The sequence below is a fragment of the Ambystoma mexicanum genome, chromosome 4p (genome assembly GCF_040938575.1).
Source record: "Ambystoma mexicanum isolate Mex_15411 chromosome 4p, UKY_AmexF1_1, whole genome shotgun sequence".
In the NCBI taxonomy this organism is placed as follows: domain Eukaryota; kingdom Metazoa; phylum Chordata; class Amphibia; order Caudata; family Ambystomatidae; genus Ambystoma; species Ambystoma mexicanum.
Genome location: NC_090927.1, coordinates 691,004,489 through 691,024,807, shown reverse-complemented (window position 1 = coordinate 691,024,807; position 20,319 = coordinate 691,004,489). Strand labels below are relative to the sequence as shown.

Genomic DNA, 20,319 nt, shown 5'->3' with positions numbered 1-20,319 from the left:
GTAATGTCCTTGGAGGAGATAATGATATAACTGTGTGTTATGGTAAATGTGGGTGTAGGCATACGCCAAGGAGCGATGTAACGGTATTCATAGGTCATGAATCATGAGTGGCGAGAACGCACACCCTGGAAAATTCAAGGCGGGAGGGGGGCATCCAAGCAGTAGAGAACCACGTGGCGCCCCCACCTGCCGCTGTCACTTCAGATACATGAGTGGAGAGTATGGTGATACAAAAGCGAGAAGAGGGGCGCCTGGCAGTGGTACACTGCCTCAGGCCCCAACCTACCACTGGGTAGTGATGGAGACCATTAGGTGAGCATGGTGTGATACAGATACCCCGTCACTCCTACCCGCCCATGGGTCACCACAAGTCTAGAGTGGTATGCGCATCAATCAAACCCATATATCTTATACATTGGCCTCAATGAGGACGCTGGATGTGGAACACCCTTACATGTACCAAGTGTCGGTCCTGCGGTGCAAATACCGCTAACATTCTACTGAATCAGGTAACTGCCTGCCTGTTACAAGGCTCACATGGTATAGACTCAACACAGAACTCCCGATGCCTCCGCCGTTCACAATCTGGAAAATCAGAGTGCATATCACCATTAAGCAAATCGGTTTACTTTCAACACCCCAAAATCACAGGTATTGAATGAACTCAATGCCTGACCGGGACTCCTGTTTCCGATCTTGCTTCCAGCACACTGTACTGGGTCCTTTGAGGCACAATTTTTTCAAGCACATTTTTTTTAAAAAACACTACCTTGACTTTCATTAATGACAGTCGGCAAGCTACATAGCACAAAAAGTTAGAACCACAAAAGAAAACATTAAAGAAAGCACAAAAGGTCAAATTCACAGTCCATTCCTCTTGGGCTCAGACAGTCCAGAAGGTCAATCCAAGAAATCTCCCTCTGGAGCAATCTCTTGTGGACATCGCCCCCTCTCGGTCCCGACCTCACGTGTTCCAAGATCATACACTTAAGTTGAGCAATACTATGTTTTGCTTCTAAGAAGTGCATTGATACTGGGGATCTGAGACTTTTTGTCCGAATGTTGGACTTATGCTCGGTCCAACGCAATTTCGCCTTTCTCATGGTAATCCCAACATAATAGAACCCACGGGGGAATTTGAGGGCATAAACCACATTTGAAGAATCACAGGTGCAAGAATGTTTCAATATAATGGGCTTCCCTGTGTAGGGGTGTGAAATTGTGTTGCCTGGGAGGATATTACCGCAATGCTGACACAGGTTGAGTTCCCTTGTGTTTAGTCTGAGCCTCAAGTGGCAATGATAAGTCCGCTCTGACCAAGCTGTTTCTTAACGCACTGCTATTCCTGTAAGCAAAAATTGGTAATTGTTGAAAGAGTGGTTGTGTTGAGGGGTCCATTTGCAGCATTTGTCAGTTTCTTTGAATGATCCTCCTGATTTTTTTTTACTTTGGGCTGAATGTGTGATAACATAGACCATAGAGTCATCTTTACTCCGCTCTTTAGGTTTCAGTAGGGTTTCTCTCTCTATGGTAGCCACTTTCTCCTCGACCTGGGTTAAGGTAGTGGGGTTGTATCCTCTTTCCATAAACCTGTGACGTAGAGATGCCGATTGTCTCACAAACTCTTCTGAAATGTTTCTTCGATACCGTAAGAATTGACTCAGAGGGACACTGTCAATTGTCCTACGAGGATGGAAACTCATAGCCAGTAGCAGGCTGTTTCTGTCGGTGGCTTTAGTGAAGATGCGTGTCTCCAGATTTGCCCCCTTCACATAAACTTTTACATCCAAGAAATTGATCGTGGTTTTGCTTGTGATAGTTGTAAACTTAATCCTCGGTTGCATTTCATTCATCATACCGAAGAATTCCTGTAACTCTTCCTCCGGTCCTGACCAAATGCCGAACACGTCGTAAATATATCTCACGAAGATGGTTAGATGACGTAGCCACCTTGCTGATGTCAAGACGTGTTCTGTTTCCAGGTGATACATGTAGGTGTTCGCATATTCTGGGGCCATTGCGGCTCCCATGCTAGTTCCTGAGACTTGCAGAAAGTATCTGTCTTGAAATCTGAAGAAGTTGTTCATTAGAACCAATTTGAGCAATGTCAACACAAATAGCTTATCACCCTGAGAGTTGTTGGAATTTAACAATAACCATTCTACGGCTACTAGCCCCGCCTCATGTGCGATATTAGTGTACAGAGATGTTACATCCATAGTAAACAAGGTATCTCTTTCTTCCACGAACACAATCTCTTTGAGTTTTTTCTGGAAGTGCGTGATATCTTTGATGTAGGTCGCGGTTTCCTGTATGAGGGGTTGTAGGATCTTGTCCAGGTATTTGGCCAGAGGTTCCAGGATACTGTCGGTTGCCACTATAATGGGTCTACCTGGAGGGTCTATGAGTCTCTTGTGAATTTTAGGGAGGATGTATATCACTGGAGTAATGGGGTGTGTTGTTCCAAAAATGTACGTGTTTTTTCTGAGATGGCTTCCCTTGTTTCAGCCTCGTCCAGAACCTCCTTTATCAGGTTCCTAACTTGTTCAGTTGGATTATAATCCACTTCATGATAAGTCTCTCTATCCGCTAGTTGACGTTCAATCTCTTCAATATATTTGATCTTATCCATAAGGACAAGGGCTCCTCCCTTGTCTGTGGGTTTGAAAATAATCTCGCTGTTGTCAAGTAACCTTTTAAGAGTTTGTCGTTCAATCTTCGAAAAATTGCTTCTTTCCTTGGTTCTAAAGGAAATTTTCTTAAACTGGTCCAACACTGTTCTCTCAAACACTGTCAGGACGTGATTGTTAATAGGAAGATTAAACACGCTCTTAGGTGCGAGTTCAAGGAATTCTGAGGTTTCACTCGTGTCTTCGTCTTCTGCATGTTCATTGAAAAAGACTTTTAATTTTAATTTCCTCATAAGTTTAAAAAAATCAATCCTTTCTCTCAGCAGATTGGTGTTATACTGTGGTACAAACGAGAGACCTTTGTGCAGAACTCTTGATTCCATGTGTGACAGTTGATATGATGAAATATTCACCACTATATCTTTTTCCCCGTCTGTTTCTTCCTCTCTGATTGTTTTCTTCCCTTGTCCCCGTCTAGTTGGTCTTTTTCTAAAAAAGGAACAGCCGTCCTTGGAGCGTTGCCCTCAGTTCCTGGGGACGAGGATGTTGGTATTCCTGTGTCAGTAATTACCTCAAGTTCCGCACTAGATGCTTCTGACAAGGTGGTGTCTGCGTTTGGAGGCCCTGCTTTAGCGGTGCGTGGTTAAAAAGGTCTAGGAATCTTCTGGCCATAATACTCTTGCCAAGTGTGGACGATGTCGAGTTTATAGTCCTGGGTATCGCGTATGAATGTGTGTATCTTCTTGGTCTCCAGTTCTTGTTTATACCTAGCTAATTTTTCATTGGTTTCATCCAAAACTTGTTTAAGCTGGTCTGCAGAGAAGGTTTTACTGAGAGCTCCCTTAATGGTATCAATTTCTTCATCAAGGGTTGTCAGATTTCAAGAGAGTTCTTTGATCGTCAGTAAAATAAGGTCCAATGACCACTTATTTAGAATTTTTCTCCATTTCTTCACAAAGTTTGGATTTTCCTCACATAAGGTCGGCTCTAGATTAAACCTTAATCCTCTCGGGATTCTTTGTGCTTTATAATAATGTGCTAATGTAGTTGCGTGTAGCTTCAAATTTATTTCTCTACGTATCTTCCACTCAAGTTGCTTGATGAGCGCTTCCGGTTTGTCTGAAGAGATCAGTTCATCACCTGTCAACTTAATGAGGCCTAGAATCCTCTTGGCTTCTTCCTCGCTGAAGCCCAGTGACTCGGCTCTATTGTTAGTGGTAGCATCAATTTTTGCAAAGGACATAGTCCTGTGTTTGAATTGTTGTGCGGTGAGAAATTAGATAATTAGATGATGGTATATTGAGAGAGTCTAGTAAAGATGTGTGCGCTCTCTGATTGTGGCCACTGTAGTGAAATGAGAAGGAAGTGTAGGGTGGAAGGCACAACTATGTCAATATTACGTATTTAAGTCATTAAGTTGGGGTATGGTCCTAATTCTCAATATGTTTCATAGATTTCTGGTGCAGCAGGGAGAATCTCGAGGCCACTCGGGATTCAGAAAAAAACACTTATGAAACAGTAACACACCACGCCCTGAAGAAGGATTATTTAATCCGAAGCGCGTCGGCACACATGATTGATATGAGTGTGTTTAGAAAGCTCTGAGTAGAAAGAATCATACTGCCCAGAAGGACAATCAAACTAATGTGGTTCAGCCACATATGAATTCCTTGTTCAATCGAAAATGTTATATTGTGTATAATTTCCTGAGTATACTTTTGTACTTGTGTGGACTGTTACTCAGCTCCAATTACTGCTAATATTTCAGAAACTGCCAATACATACTTGTTTTGATGTTAATGATTTCCCGCACTATCAGGAAATATTATGGGTGCTAATTTGAACGTTTGTTGGTGAAAGTAATATAAAAAACACTTCATCTGTGTAAACTCTGTTTCGTCTCAGTGTTGTGGTGCCTTGCTGTAGACGAGCAGATTGACAGAGGCCCTATACACCTTCTTTATCATATGAATATATTGTGTACTTAGTAAATGCTGACTGCATCGCAACAATACTTAGATTGTTGACTCTCGTGACCCAAAACCTCTCCGGTTGGGAGGGGGATTAGACTCACGAGGTTCTATAAAATAATATCGGGGACTGCGTCCCACAAAGAGTGCAGCATAGGGCTACCAGCTGGCAACGGCTGGTGTGTGTCTAGTGCTTCGTTTTTTCTGAATCCTGAGTGGCCTCGAGATTCTCCCTGCTGCACCAGAAATCTATGAACCATATTGAGAATTATGACCATACCCCAACTTAATGACTTAAATACGTATTATTGACATAGTTGTGCCTTCCACCCTACACTTTGTTCTCATGTCTCTAAATGAAACATGTACAGATGTGCATAAGTGGGTGCCATGGCTGAGCCCATGGATGTACCAGTCTCTTGTAGGTAGAACTGGTTGTTAAATCTGAAAAAGTAGTTATATAAAATGATTTTCGTGAGTTGCAGTGTGAATACTATATAAGACCCCCCTGAGAGATTCTGATACCTCGCACCACCCGGTCTATGTCTATAATCTCCAGCACATCTACTAATCTAAGTTGTGTGGCCATTATCTGAATATACTCTCTAATTGTGTATATATCCTCTAATTGTGTGTTTGTCACTTTATATTTATTGGTACCCATGAATGTCCCCACTAGACTGTGAGCATGGATACCACTATGTGAGACTCACTTGGTAAGAACTAAGAGCACACTTATATAAATGTTTTTTTTAAATCGTTGGTGACCACCTTCTACTTGGGCATTGCCCTACATAGGCATTTCAAAGCCAACAGTACAGGGAGGGTCTACACCTCATGTATCCTTATTATGTTTCTTTTCAATTTTCATTACACTCATTTTCATCATATCCGTTTTCATCTTCACAAGCCCGCCTCCCTATACGGCATTCCTTGAATCTCCTCTATAGCAATCAACTGCATCTCGCGTTCATGGGCGTCACTACGTGATGATATCACTTGTTTACATGTGACGTCATCGCACCGCCATGCGCCGCCGTATGAGTGCAATAATCCATTAGTCAGCACAATGGGCTCCCTCTAGGAGGATGCCAACATGCTCCAACACGGATCTCACCACAATGACATTTTGATGCTCACAAGTAAGTCCTACGCATCATAGTATCTCAATAAACCAGAGACCTAGGGAATTTTAGACCCTGTAACTCCATTACGCTCTTGTCTTTCAGAGGTGCTGCATGTTATCAACTCATGCATCTCCACTTTGGAGGTCACGTATTTATGCGCTAAAACACAGAATTACATCCCAAAACGGACTGCACGCGACTTCAAAGGTGAACAATAGGTAAATGCATTTACATCATGCAAATCTCTAGAGTCACCTTGTCTGTATAAGCAGCATAACTAAATACACGTCCATTTACCATCTTGTTCCAGAAAACTAGTTATTCCTCCAGCGACCACTACATTGAGGGAGCCACTGCTTTTTGTGCTCCATACCATCTGAAGCCGGGTAAGATGGCATTGCACGTGCAGATTTTCTGACTGCTTTGCAACTTGTGATAGACAGTAACACACCTTTAATTTACTCTTTAGGCTCCTCCAATCATTATTTGAACTGAACCCTTTCTTCATCACCCACCATGAATTCTTAGCAGGTGAATATCTAAGCCGTTACATGAGAGCCATGATGAATATGTAAATAATAAGTTCAGCGAACCTTAAATCAGCATAACAACTAATATATCGCCTCTTTATGTTACACTATAGATCACTGCGAATTGTTGGTTTGAGAAGGATATTGAATACTGAGCTCCTGATGAAGGGACATTCCATTCTGAAACGCGTTGAGCAGTTACTTGCACATGGAAAATGTTTTTGAAACTTTTTTGAAATGTATATGTATTTGATGAAATTTGATGAAACTTGAATTTATCATGATATGTCTTAACCATACAAGGAACTTACTCTATGTTCGGTTTACCCCTATTAAAACCTTGTGTTTTTCACTTTGAAAATTCGAATATTGAATTATTTCTTCTAAATGTCATGTGATTAATTATTTATAAAGTCTGTTCATTTATACAAACATTCTGGGTCGGCAGGAGACATGAGTGCTCCACAGCCTGTGGACTGCGGTTCCTTTCTCCAAGGGACTATACCAGGCCATAGGACTTTGCACCAATTAGTCCTGTTGGGCAGTAGTACCCGAGCAGAGAACTGCCGTAATTTGTCTTGGTTGGCAGGAGAGTATACCAGACCAAGAGCATTTGGAACCATTGGTTCTGTTCTGGCAGGAGTACACTTGAGCAGAGAGTTGTAGAAGTAGTAAACCTGGCATGACAGTAAACCAGGTGGACGCTCATGAAGTACTATGCTGGGGTAAAACATATGACCAAGTAATTGGAGAAACACTGCAGTATTTTGGTGAAATAGTACTGAAGCTAAAGTGGTGCCAAAATATCCTGACAAAGACATTTGATTTTAACCTAATGAAGTTCTAAAATATTCATTGTAATGACAAACAGTTTCAAGAGCTTTATTTAAATATACATTGTTGATAACAAGAAGCTGTCTCAAGACCATGGTTACACGTGGAAAGAGGACAGCTTTGTTAAACAATTGTGTATCATTCTTGGAATCCAGATTGGAACTTTTTGTGTTGTCAAGTTGGATTAGAAAGGGAACTGAAGTGGAACATTTTATTATGACAAAGGATTTCCTTCTCCTATTTGAACAGTTAAAGAATAGCCTGCTTGAACCTGGGGAAGGGAGGTTTGCCCAGGTTATCAGAAGAAGAAGTTATTGTGGCGTGACTTCTACTGTTATAGTTGTTGTTGTTAAATGTCCATATATTTCCTTTTTGATTTATTGTATATATAAGTGTGAGGGACAAACATTTTGTTAGTGTCTCCTTTAGTTTATTTTAGGCACGGAAATCCTTGTCAGGGTACGAATAGTGAGGCGTTTATCCAACCTTTTGAGTTAATACAATTTCTGACCCCTCACTGATGTGATGAAGATCTTTTAGAGGTAAAACCAGTTAGAGTCAAATTAAAAGGGCAAGAGTGTTTCTGGGTAAAACAGTGTGAATCATTACAGGCCTCTTTGGAAGAATATGCTAAAATCCTATGGACGTATGATACCATCTCCACATACCTAACATATCTTCCCGTTTATCATTTGCGTTTGGTATTTCTGAGATTCAGACTGAACCAACTGCACACTTTCTAGATCTGGGATCCTAGAAGAGATGTGGCAAACGAACAGAGAAGCTGACGCCTTTGTGAGTCCCAAGGAACCCAAGAGAGTCAAGAATATTTAATTTTACACTGTCTTCTAACACATCTTTTGTCATATAAAATCTTTGGTAGATTTACTTTAGGTTACACACTTGTCTATATAAATGAATTATTGTCCTCGAATGAATTTGGCTTCAGTTATTGGTAGGTAACAAACATAGGATGGTCATCGCACTTACACACTTTAATAAGGAAAATTACATTGAGACGGGAGAAAGTTGGCCCTTTGGGAACACGAAACTGACAAATTAAGTGAACAAGGATAACCCCCAAAAGGTGAATTTCTTTTATCTTGCACAGTTAAGTTAGGTAATGTATGGATTATTGAAATATTATGTCTCAATTTTAATTACTCATTAAGGAAATGTAATGTAGTTTACTGTATGTAAAATGTATTTTAATTTTGTGTAAAGGTTTTAATAAACCGAAGATACAATTAAAAAATTGATAAGGGGTTAATACCGCTGAATCCCTGTGGTTGGTTCATCCTCATTAGTGGTACACATTTATGCCTCTCCAGTGAAATCATTCACCATATACTACTTTTTAAAATGACACAAATTCACATTCTGATACATTTTGTTGGACTAACTAAACAAAATAAAGCATTGCACCATCTCATTATGTTATTTTTAGTTAGTGCTATAAAAGGTAGCAGAACTTAAATTCTTGTAGTTAAGCCCAAATCTACAAATTAAATGCAAATTAAAATGAAAATTCGGCATACTGTGGAGAAATGTATTTCTACAATTCCTATCTCAGTATGTTGCTTTTAGAAAGGAACCAGCTGTTTGCATTTCATTTGGCTCTTTCTTTTGAGCACTTTGCCCTTTTTGGACCAAATCTACTGCATAACCAACCCTTTTAGGTCCCATTGAACATTTTTTAAAAAGCTACCTGATTATATCACAATCGGAAGCTTCCATGCCAGCAAAGATAATTCTTTACCTGAGTAGACGTGTAACCACCAAGTTGACTCCTTTGCTGACTGAGCCATTTCATGATGGGGATACCTTCATTGATCCTGTTCTGCTGGGAGCAGGCTAACAAAGCGTATGCTGATGTCTCAATCTCTGATGATCTTGGCTGCCAGTAGTTGGCTAGTCCAGCTGCTGGTGAGGACCAAAACATTGCATCATCTGAAACAGATGATGAAGCTGATTAGTGCAAGCATTGTAGAGCAACATCAGAAGAAAGAACTGCAAATTTAATGCGCATAGCACGCACTTTGAATGCTTACGAAAATTAGAATGTTGGCTGGCCTTTAAAATGGCCAGTACATCAGTGTTTCATAGTCCATTTCAAGTTATGTACAGCTTGACATGCCCCATTAAGTCTGCAGTATAATCAGCAACGTGCAGCACACAAAGATAATGTGGAAAATCTGTGGCAGTGTAGCAAAAAGTAATATTACAACAGACACGCTCAGTTGGGATTTAGAAGTAATTATTTAGAATGCCGGCCACTAAACAGTGCCCTGAATAGGTGATCAGCCTCATAAAAGCACCACTTTCAGGAGGATAATATGCCAATCACCCCCACGTCAGGGGATGACATAGCTGATAGCCCACCAGCCTGAGCCTAGGCAGGCCCAATCAAAGTGAGGGCCTCAGTGAGGAATGTGGGCTGACACCGGCCATGTACTCTCCCAACAAGGGTATGATAGCCGTTCGCACCCCCGGGTTCATCTGGGTTTGAATGTTTTCTTTTTTTCTAGCAGATTGGCTGCGCATATTGCGTGACACCAATCTCCGGAGAAAAGAAAATGCCTGCTGCCATAGGAAAAGGGGTGGCCATAGACGGGAGGAGCATCTGGAACCGGAGCACAACGCTCCGTTCCAGCATGTAAGTAGGGAAAGGGTATGTTTTGTTTTGGGAGGGTGGGGAGGCTCCCTGTTGCCTCCTCATATTAAAAAAAAATTGTGCAACCAGGAGGGCCTCATGTGAATGGAAAGACCAGACGGCATCCAGTGAATACTCTCCCGCTCTTCCAGCCACCTGATTGGCTAAGCGCCCTTTGTCGGGTGTGAATGTGCATTTTGGAGGTAGTGCAGTGAGTTTTGTAGCATATGTGCTGTTATCAAGAACATGCACCTACATAGAAAAATGTGCCTACACCATTTAAGGCAGTTGAGATAAGATCACTCACTGTTGATGTCTTTCCTGTCAATCTCTCAACACAACACATTGGCAATGAGAGAGTTTTATCAAGACGTGGTGGCGTGAGCATCAGGTAAGGGCAGAAGAACAACATGGGAGTGGTCAAACCCAAGGGCTGCAGACAATACAATCACAATAAGCTTTGGCAAAGTCAAGAGTTTTGGTTTTTGTGAAGTCATGGGATAGGTATTTGCCAGACATTGACATAACCTTCTACCTGGCTAAAGTGGCAACAGTTGAGAAATGGCACGATTACCTAGGAATATGATAGTAGTGCCTGGCAAATGCCCACAATTATCTAATACCTAAATGCAAGCCAAAACTGTTGGCGTAGTCAATGCTCGTTTTTTACAGGACTACAGTACAAGAAACAGATATAAATTAAATTGGCCCATTGTATAGGGCATGTATCTTTTAGCATAAATGTATCAATCACATTATTTTTTAATACATCTTTGTGAAGGCATCATGAAGCAAGATAACGACAACAGACTTATATTTCAAACTAAAGCACTTTATACATGTCAGGATGGTTGAAACCTATCTTGCCCTATGCAAAGGTGGGATTTCCCTATCGGTATAAAACTAAGGAAAGTCTGAGTCAAATAGTCCCACTTGAAAGTCTGTCAACGTCTACAACTTTTATCTGTCCTAACCATTTAGACTAACAATGTGTAGGGATGTTAATACCCAAAGAAGCAAAGTTCAATGCAACGTTTGTTGCTTCTTCCAGCTCTCAGCTCTCTTTCCCCTAGTATAATACAGTCCCACAAAAAGTCTCAAGAATACGTCTCTCGAGCTCCAACCAACATAATTAAAGATAATCCTTGGGGTTCCCTTCCCCAAGATCCATGCAACACAATTCCAAACAAAAAAGGGGGGTCTTGAGAGCAAGCTCTCAAAACAACATGAACAGGTTTTTCAGTCTCAGAACTCCCTTCCCCAAGACTTCAACTTCACCTTTTTTAGTTTGTTTTAACAGTTGGTTTTCCCAATATTCTGGACTTTTAGTATTCAGGGTTCACTGGTCTAGGCAAAGTTGTCAGACCACACAGTCCACCCTTTACAGGCCACGCAACCAGGATCTCTGGGCTCTTCAGCCCCCTGCTGGTTCCTTGGCACTTGCTCCTGTGTGTCAAGGGTTTCCTTGGTGCGTGTTACTGTCCCCCACGGTATTCGTTGGCACTTGCTCCTGTGCACCAAGGTGTTTCTGCTTAATGTCTTTAGGTGGGCCTCCTGGCCTGGTATACAACATCCCACTCTTTTTGGCTTTCCCTTGTCTGCCTCTTGGGTTGTATTTTAATGTTCTTCTTGTACTTTTCATGTAAATTGCTTAATGGCTTTTAATATCTGGTTAATTTGAACTACTTTTAATTCAATAGTTACATGTGTTGCTTAAGGTTTAAGTTTGATTGTGAAAAAAACACGCTTGTTTATTCGAAATGTATACTTGTTCTTGTAGTTCAAATTTAAGTTTGAAAATGCACTCTTGTAAGTGGAATATAAGTTTGCTTTCCGTTCGGGAATTCAAAATGCACTTTTGTAGTTAAATTTAGGTCTGTTCTCAGTTCAGGAGTTAAATGTAGGTTTGCTCTCAGTTCGGAATTCAAAATACATGGACCGGCACTGTGGGAGATGCTGATTTAAGATGTAAGAGGGCCATAACCACTTCTGAAGGGTCAACACGGTTAAAAGAAGCAAAGGATGAGGTACTAACATTTTCCTCTCTCTGTGAGGCATTGGAGGCTGGAGAATAAGGGTGATCAGACACTAAAATGTCTGTTCTCATCTTCAATATTTATTCAATGAAAAAATTGGACAGGGTGTCACGCCTGTTGCATGTCACCCCTTCAGGGGAGACATGGTATCTTCTAATGTTGGTGTCATGGTCACATGGATGTTACGTGGGACCCTCCCATGTGTGTTGCCCCTTTAAGGGGATGTGTCCCTCCCCCGTGTATTGCCCCTTTAAGATGGGCCATGACTGTGTCATGGCCCAAGTTAATATAGGGAGCCCCTGCAGGCACGTGAGACAGAACGGCTGCAGACTCCGTGGAAGGTTGGTCTGAGTCCGTGTCTCCTTGTGTCATGATGCCTACCTCTAAGGAGCCAGGCCGGGCCCAGCAACCCCAGAGGCAGACATCATTTTCCCCAGGGAAGTCTCAGCTTGCCCAAGTCGGGGCCCTTTGGACTCAGTCCTGGCGCCTTAGGCGCCAGGCTCATAGCGGACCCCAGTCCTGGCGCCTTAGGCGCGAGGCTCATAGAAGAGGATATGTGTTTAAGTGCTTGGGTGCACACTTACCTGATGCAGACCTTGCTGCTTCATCCAGGCCCTCTTGAGGCCTGAATGGGACTACTTAACTTGTAGGACTACTTCACCACCCGGGTGTGGTCGGGGAAGGATACATGCCTGATTGGTGGAAGGATACATACCAGGAACTTCTTCCAAGGCTATTTAAACCCCACCCGAACAGCCACACATGCTTCGCGTTGTTCTGCACCTAGCAGCTGGACGCTCACCGTGTCAGCTCCTGCATCCTGACTTCAGCCACGCCTGCCAGCACCCTGGAACACCTGCAAGGGGAGAAAGGAAGAGAATAGGAGAAGAAAAGCCCTTACCTGCTAAATCTGCATCCCGGAGTCATTTCTCCGACGGCCCTGAAAAGGAAGACATCATTTTAAAGGCATTTCGTTTCGATCGCTGCAGCGCTGCATTTTACTCACCTTTGCAAGGCGCTTCCATCTTCAGCAGCGATCTTCCGGATTCAGCTACGCCCCGGCGCCTAGAGGAAAAAAGACAAGAACAAGGTGAGAGGGAGAAAAGGAATAAGGAAAGCTCAGTTTCCTTTTAAGTCTTACCTGTTGGATTATTCCCACTGCATTTCGGGTCCTGCCGCTTCCTGGCATCTCCGGACCCCGGCCCCTATGGGGAAAAAAGACAAAGACATTGAATGAGCGAATGCAAAGACATTACCTGAGCGCTCATCCAGAACTGTTTCACTTCGGGTCGGCGCCATATCTCCGGCACTCTGAACCCCGGCCCCTAAGGGGAAAAAGACATAAGCATTAGCGCTTGTTGCAATTAGACAACGAACATTATTATTAAGTTTGAACTTTTGAACAGAACTTTTACAGCGCCTTACCTGAACAGTCAAGCTTACCTGAACTCCCATCAATCCTCAATCCAGTGAAGTAACTGGGTTTCAACGCGCCCCTGCATCAGAAGCAGGATGGAGAGCTCATCCTTCCAAACCCTAAGGTGAGGCTTCACGGGGAATCGTGGAGGAGGTATCGTGGAGGGTTGGAAGGGAGTGGGAGGCTTGAGCATTGTTCCACAGTTGGTAATACTCCCTTTTCACGCACAGGAGGGTATCCAACGAGCCAGGGAAGCCAGAATAGAGGGGCCCTTCCTGTCCATCTTCAGAGTTCTGCGCCTTCGACGCCGCGCCTCCGTGGGAACCAGGTGAGCGTTACAGAACGCGAAGCCTTACCACAATTTCCCACCTGGGCGCTATGGAGACTTCCGAGACAGATCAGCTGGCCCATCTTTTAGGGGAATTACGGGCAGAAGTGCACTCAGCCCGCCAGGAGACTAATGCTCTCAGAAGGGAACTAATCCTATCCAAGGAAAGAACTGATGATCTGGCCAAAAGGTTATTGCAGGGCCAGGCAGAGCACACTCCTTTACCTGTTTCTGGAGATATTTCTACAACAATGGGTTCGAATAACCCGGTACAAATCAATCTACCTGGACACATGCCTTTGGCCCCACCGGAACGTTTTGCGGGGGATCCCAAGAAATATGCCGTTTTTATGAACCAATGCCGTTTACACTTTTTATGCAGGCCCGGGGCCTTCCCCAACGACCAGACCAAAGTAGCCTTTGTACTATCTTACCTCAGTGGCTGTGCTGCCGATTGGTCTATTCCATTGGTAAATCAGGATGATCCCATTCTCTGGGATTTCCAGGGCTTCCAGGCCAGCATGGAAAGATTGTTCGCTCGACACTCGCAGGGACAGGCCCTTGACAACGAACTGCTATCCTTACGACAAGGTAATCAGGATCTTTTGTCCTATATCGCCACCTTTAATAGACTAGTTGTGGAAACCGGATGGCCTGAAAATAAAAGGATCACATTGTTTCATCGAGGCCTGCGCGGAGAGCTTAAAGATGTTATAGCTCAGATAGTAGATCCACCCCAGGCCTGCGCAGACTACATAGACTTAGTGGTTCAACTTGATCACAGACTTCAAAATAGAAAAGCAGATCGGCTCAAGTATGAAACCAGAGTACCTATCAAGACCCACGTTAACTCCAAGAGTACTGACGTTTCCGAACCTATGCAAATTGGCAGTGTTAAAGGACCATTAATGCAGAAGGAACGAGAGAGAAGGCGACAAATGCAACTTTGTCTGTATTGCGGAACTTCCGGTCACTTTCTTCAAAGTTGTCCAGTTAAACCACCCAAGAAGGTGGTTGGAGCCACTGATAACGAGTTATTGACACCTGGTTCGGGAAACGACCTAGCCCGACAAGCGTAGGGGTCCGCTTGCCGAGCTTGAAAACAAACTCTTTGACCTCGCATTTTGTCATGCCAATGGTGCTTGTGAACCCAAAACAGCCTCAGCAGTTGCATGCTATAAAAGCATACATAGACAGTGGAGCTATTGGAAATTACATAGACCGTGAATTGGCTTCCAGGATTAAGCTTCCTCTCCGCCCGAAAGTAACCCAAGATGTAATTACTACAGTTGATGGAACCGAAATAGCCTCAGGGCCTGTAACGCATTCCACAGTTGAAATCACTCTGGTGGGTCAGGACGGACATCGGGAAGCAATCGTGTTTGATGTGATCAAGGCCCCACAATTTCAAGTACTTCTTGGAATCCCTTGGTTAGAAACATATAATCCGAGAATAGACTGGCGAGCAAAGAAGATAACTTTTCCTGATTGTGAACCAACCTGTTACCCAAGGAATCCAGCTATGGGTCTAGCCTCTGTAACTTCCACCCCTGTACAGCTACCATCTGAATACCAAGAATTCCAAGATGTTTTTCAGAAAGAGCAGGCTAACACCTTACCTCCCCATCGATCTTACGATTGTCAAATCGACTTGGTACCCAATGCACAACTACCTTGTAGTAGGATTTATGCTCTTACTGAACCTGACAACCTGCATTTGCGCCAGTATTTGGATCAATACCTGGCCAATGGTTTCATTCGCCCATCAAAGTCACCAGTCTCTTCACTTTGTTCTTCGTACCTAAAAAGGAAGGAGACCTTAAGGCCTGTATTGACTACCGCGCCCTAAATCAGATAACGATTAAGAATCGTTACCCTTTGCCCCTGATACCTGAGCTTATCGACCAAGTAAAAGATGCTCATGTGTACACCAAGCTAGATCTCCGAGGAGCTTACCACCTGGTACGTATAAAAGAGGGCGACGAGTGGAAGACTGCATTCCGCACCAAATTTGGGCTCTTCGAATATCAAGTAATGCCCTTCGGTTTGTGCAACGCACCTGCCACCTTTCAGTACTTCATGAATGATGTTCTTCGGGAACTTATCGATGTTTGTGTCATCGTTTATATTGACGACATCCTGGTGTATTCCTCCTCAGAATCTGATCACAGAAACCATGTTAGGGCAGTATTTGAGAAATTGCGCCAGCACAAATTATTTGCCAAGCTCGAAAAATGCGTTTTTCATACCACAGAAGTGGAGTTTCTCGGATTCATCCTGACACCTCAAGGAATCCGAATGGACTCGCGGAAAGTGGATGCCATTCTCAAATGGCCATCTCCTAGCTCTGTGAAGGGAGTGCAAAGCATGCTTGGCTTTGCCAATTTCTATCGAAGGTTCATCCCGGAATTTTCTCGAACTGTTCAACCCATCACAGCTCTCCTAAAGAAAAATAAACGCTTTGAATGGACTCTTGAGGCTGAACAAGCCTTTCAGGACCTGAAAACCAAATTCACCTCTGCACCTGTATTGAAGCACCCGCGCCCAGATCTCCCTTACATCGTGGAAACCGATGCATCCAGTTCGGCCATGGGAGCTGTCCTGTCGCAAAGAGACCCAGAAACTAACCAACTACACCCTGTAGCCTTTTGGTCCAGAAAATTCTCTCCACCTGAACTCAATTACGCAATTACCGACAAAGAACTACTGGCTATTAAATCAGCTTTCAAGGCTTGGCGTCACTATCTTCTCGGTGCAAGACACACCATCACCGTAATTACGGACCACAGAAATTTGCAGTATTTAAAGACGGCCAAAGCTCAATCTTCGCGACAACTCCGATGGGCTTTATTCTTTGCGGAATTTGATTTTGTAATTACCTATCGCCCTGGCTGCAAGAATGGTAAGGCAGATGCCTTATCCCGGATAGTCATGGAAGAACCCAATTCGAGTTTAGAACCTGTGCCAATCATACCGGAACAAAGAATTCTGGGCTTGACTTCATTGCAAACCATTGAGGACATCCAAGCTCAAGTAAAACAGCTTTTTGACTCTTCTGCCTTACTGGAATGGAGTCAAAAGGGTCCTCACTACACCGTTAAGGATGATTTACCCTACTTCCAAGAGCGGTTATTTCTGCCAAGTAAAGAATTGCAGGAACTTGTCATTACCCGTCATCATGAATCATTAATGGAAGGACACCCCGGTATCGCGAAAACAGAAGAAAAGATCAAACGCACTTCTGGTGGCCTTCTTGGAGAAAAGACATAAAGTCATTTGTGTTGTCTTGCGGAATCTGTGCCCAAAATAAGAGTCAAAAGAAAAGGCCAGCCGGCCTACTTCAACCTTTGGACATTCCACCAGCACCTTGGCACACCTTGTCAATGGACTTTATAACTGACCTGCCTCCTTGTGGTGGTTACAACACGATTCTCGTAATAGTGGATCTATTCTCTAAAATGGCCCTTTTTATCCCTTTAAAAGGATTGCCGTCAGCTTCCACCTTGGCCAAGGAATTTATGGAAAATATAGTGCGGTTACATGGTTTCCCTTCCATATTAGTCTCAGACCGTGGAAGTCAATTTATCTCCCACTTTTGGAAGAAATGTTGCCAACTAGCACAAATAGATGTGCGGTTATCCACCAGCCACCACCCCCAGACCGACAGACAAACCGAGAGAACCAATCAGACTCTCGAGCAATATCTGCGGTGCATGTTACACCAATCCGAGTTGAATTGGAAGGACATCCTTTGGATTGCAGAATATGCATACAACAATTCAGTGCATTCTGGAACCGGACAGACTCCTTTTTATAGCCTGTATGGTCACCATCCTCGGACCTCTGACCTAGATCCACCTCTGACCCTGGAGATGCCTGCAGTAAATCACCTACATTCCACAATAACCCAAGCCTTCAAAGAAGCTACAACCCACTTATAGCAAGCCAAGAAAAAGTATAAAGAAAACGCTGATTTGCACCGAAGTAAAACTCCTCCTTACCAAGTAGGAGATCAGGTATGGCTAGCAACTAAACATCTACCCCTCAAGGGTCAGCGAACTTTTAATCCCAGATTCATTGGGCCTTACCCCATCAAAGCTATTATCAACCCAGTGGCCTTTAAACTCGATTTACCATCCAACATGCGGATTCATCCCGTTTTTCACGCATCTCTTCTAAAACCAGTACAACCTGGAACCAGACTGTCTGAGCCCCCAGGCCCTGTCCAAATTGATGGAGAATTAGAATTCGAAGTGAAAGACATTTTAGATTCCAAGATAGTTAAGTCGAAACTCTTCTATCTTGTTGATTGGAAAGGATATGGACCTCAGGAAAGATCTTGGGAACCCAGTAACTATGTTCACACACCACGATTAATTCAAAGATTCCATCGAAGATTCCCGCACAAACCAAAACCCCCAGAGGAAAAGACCTTGGGAGGGGCCTTGAGGGGGGGTACTGTCATGATGCCTACCTCTAAGGAGCCAGGCCGGGCCCAGCAACCCCAGAGGCAGACATCATTTTCCCCAGGGAAGTCTCAGCTTGCCCAAGTCGGGGCCCTTTGGACTCAGTCCTGGCGCCTTAGGCGCCAGGCTCATAGCGGACCCCAGTCCTGGCGCCTTAGGCGCCAGGCTCATAGAAGAGGATATGTGTTTAAGTGCTTGGGTGCACACTTACCTGATGCAGACCTTGCTGCTTCATCCAGGCCCGCTTGAGGCCTGAATGGGACTACTTAACTTGTAGGACTACTTCACCACCCGGGTGTGGTCGGGGAAGGATACATACCTGATTGGTGGAAGGATACATACCAGGAACTTCTTCCAAGGCTATTTAAACCCCACCCGAACAGCCAAACATGCTTCGCGTTGTTCTGCACCTAGCAGCTGGACGCTCACCGTGTCAGCTCCTGCATCCTGACTTCAGCCACGCCTGCCAGCACCCTGGAACACCTGCAAGGGGAGAAAGGAAGAGAATAGGAGAAGAAAAGCCCTTACCTGCTAAATCTGCATCCCGGAGTCATTTCTCCGACGGCCCTGAAAAGGAAGACATCATTTTAAAGGCATTTCGTTTCGATCGCTGCAGCGCTGCATTTTACTCATCTTTGCAAGGCGCTTCCATCTTCAGCAGCGATCTTCCGGATTCAGCTACGCCCCGGCGCCTAGAGGAAAAAAGACAAGAACAAGGTGAGAGGGAGAAAAGGAATAAGGAAAGCTCAGTTTCCTTTTAAGTCTTACCTGTTGGATTATTCCCACTGCATTTCGGGTCCTGCCGCTTCCTGGCATCTCCGGACCCCGGCCCCTATGGGGAAAAAAGACAAAGACATTGAATGAGCGAATGCAAAGACATTACCTGAGCGCTCATCCAGAACTGTTTCACTCCGGGTCGGCGCCATATCTCCGGCACTCTGAACCCCGGCCCCTAAGGGGAAAAAGACATAAGCATTAGCGCTTGTTGCAATTAGACAACGAACATTATTATTAAGTTTGAACTTTTGGACAGAACTTTTACAGCGCCTTACCTGAACAGTCAAGCTTACCTGAACTCCCATCAATCCTCAATCCAGTGAAGTAACTGGGGTTCAACGCGCCCCTGCATCAGAAGCAGGATGGAGAGCTCATCCTTCCAAACCCTAAGGTGAGGCTTCACGGGGAATCGTGGAGGAGGTATCGTGGAGGGTTGGAAGGGAGTGGGAGGCTTGAGCATTGTTCCACAGTTGGTAATACTCCCTTTTCACGCACAGGAGGGTATCCAACGAGCCAGGGAAGGCAGAATAGAGGGGCCCTTCCTGTCCATCTTCAGAGTTCTGCGCCTTCGACGCCGCGCCTCCGTGGGAACCAGGTGAGCGTTACACCTTGATGGTGTAGGCCGCAGGCCTACCTGTGGGAGGTACAGGCCTGCAGGCCCTGTTGACATGGGACCCTCGTGCCAGGACGGTGGCCGAGGTCCGCATGGTCAGGACCCTGGCAGGCTGTGCCCCCACCCGGATGGCGCTGGTGTCCCATAGCGCCGCGGGGCCTGCCGGATGGACATGGCAGGCCCCAAACTCCCACAGGCGCTGGGCCTGTTTGGGTGCTGTGAGGAAGCAGCACCCCAGGGGCGCCTGCCATATGGACCTGGCAGGCGACCCCCAACAATGGAGAACCATGTGACCATGCTAATAAAAGGGACGAGCCACTTCCGGCTCAGTCGATGCTACCCTGACTCCGGTGTCGTTTCTTTTGGGTGCACCCTGCTGGTGCATCATCGCTTGGAGCAGGCCCAGGGACGTGGCCCTTCACGAGGTCGGCACCCCTGCTGGGCCACGCTGCCCTCACAGCTGCTTAGCCATGTGATCATGGTCGACTGCGGCACCCCGGCCTGGGTGCCCCCAGAGCTGGGGATGCCGTGTGCTGGGTGATCCCAGTCACGTGGGTTACTTCGGTGATCCGGAGCGAGTGGGGTGATCCCCACTCCTTTGTCTGCGGCACACAGAGGGGCCTGCGCGGTGATCCGAGGCAGGCCCCCAACAATGGCGATGTGGAAGTAAGGGCCCCCATATGCCGCCGTGTTCTGTGGCTTGGTGGCCACCATCGTGAGGAGGAGCTGTGCCGCCGAGAAGCTACCCTTCCCCAAGAAGAAGGTGAATGCTTGCGGCTCGCGCCGCAACAAGATGTGAGGCAGCATCGGCTCCGGAATATGGAGCCACATCGTCCATAAAGAGGCGAGCTGCCCCTCCGCCCAGCGCGAGAGAGGACTGCCTGTGCCCTCCGCCGCATCAGTGAGGACGCGGGTCGTTGTGGCGTTGCCCCGTGAGG

General features: G+C 45.0%; 1 protein-coding gene across 1 annotated transcript in view; it reads right to left on the bottom strand.

Moving 5' to 3' along the window:
• Positions 1-20,319, bottom strand: part of LOC138453420 (CD109 antigen-like) — a 1,060,964-nt gene that overhangs the window by 109,963 nt on the left and 930,682 nt on the right. Inside the window, exon 27 of the mRNA XM_069606254.1 lies at positions 8,851-9,041. Coding sequence (XP_069462355.1) covers positions 8,851-9,041 — 191 coding nt within the window. The remainder of the gene's footprint in view (positions 1-8,850; positions 9,042-20,319) is intronic.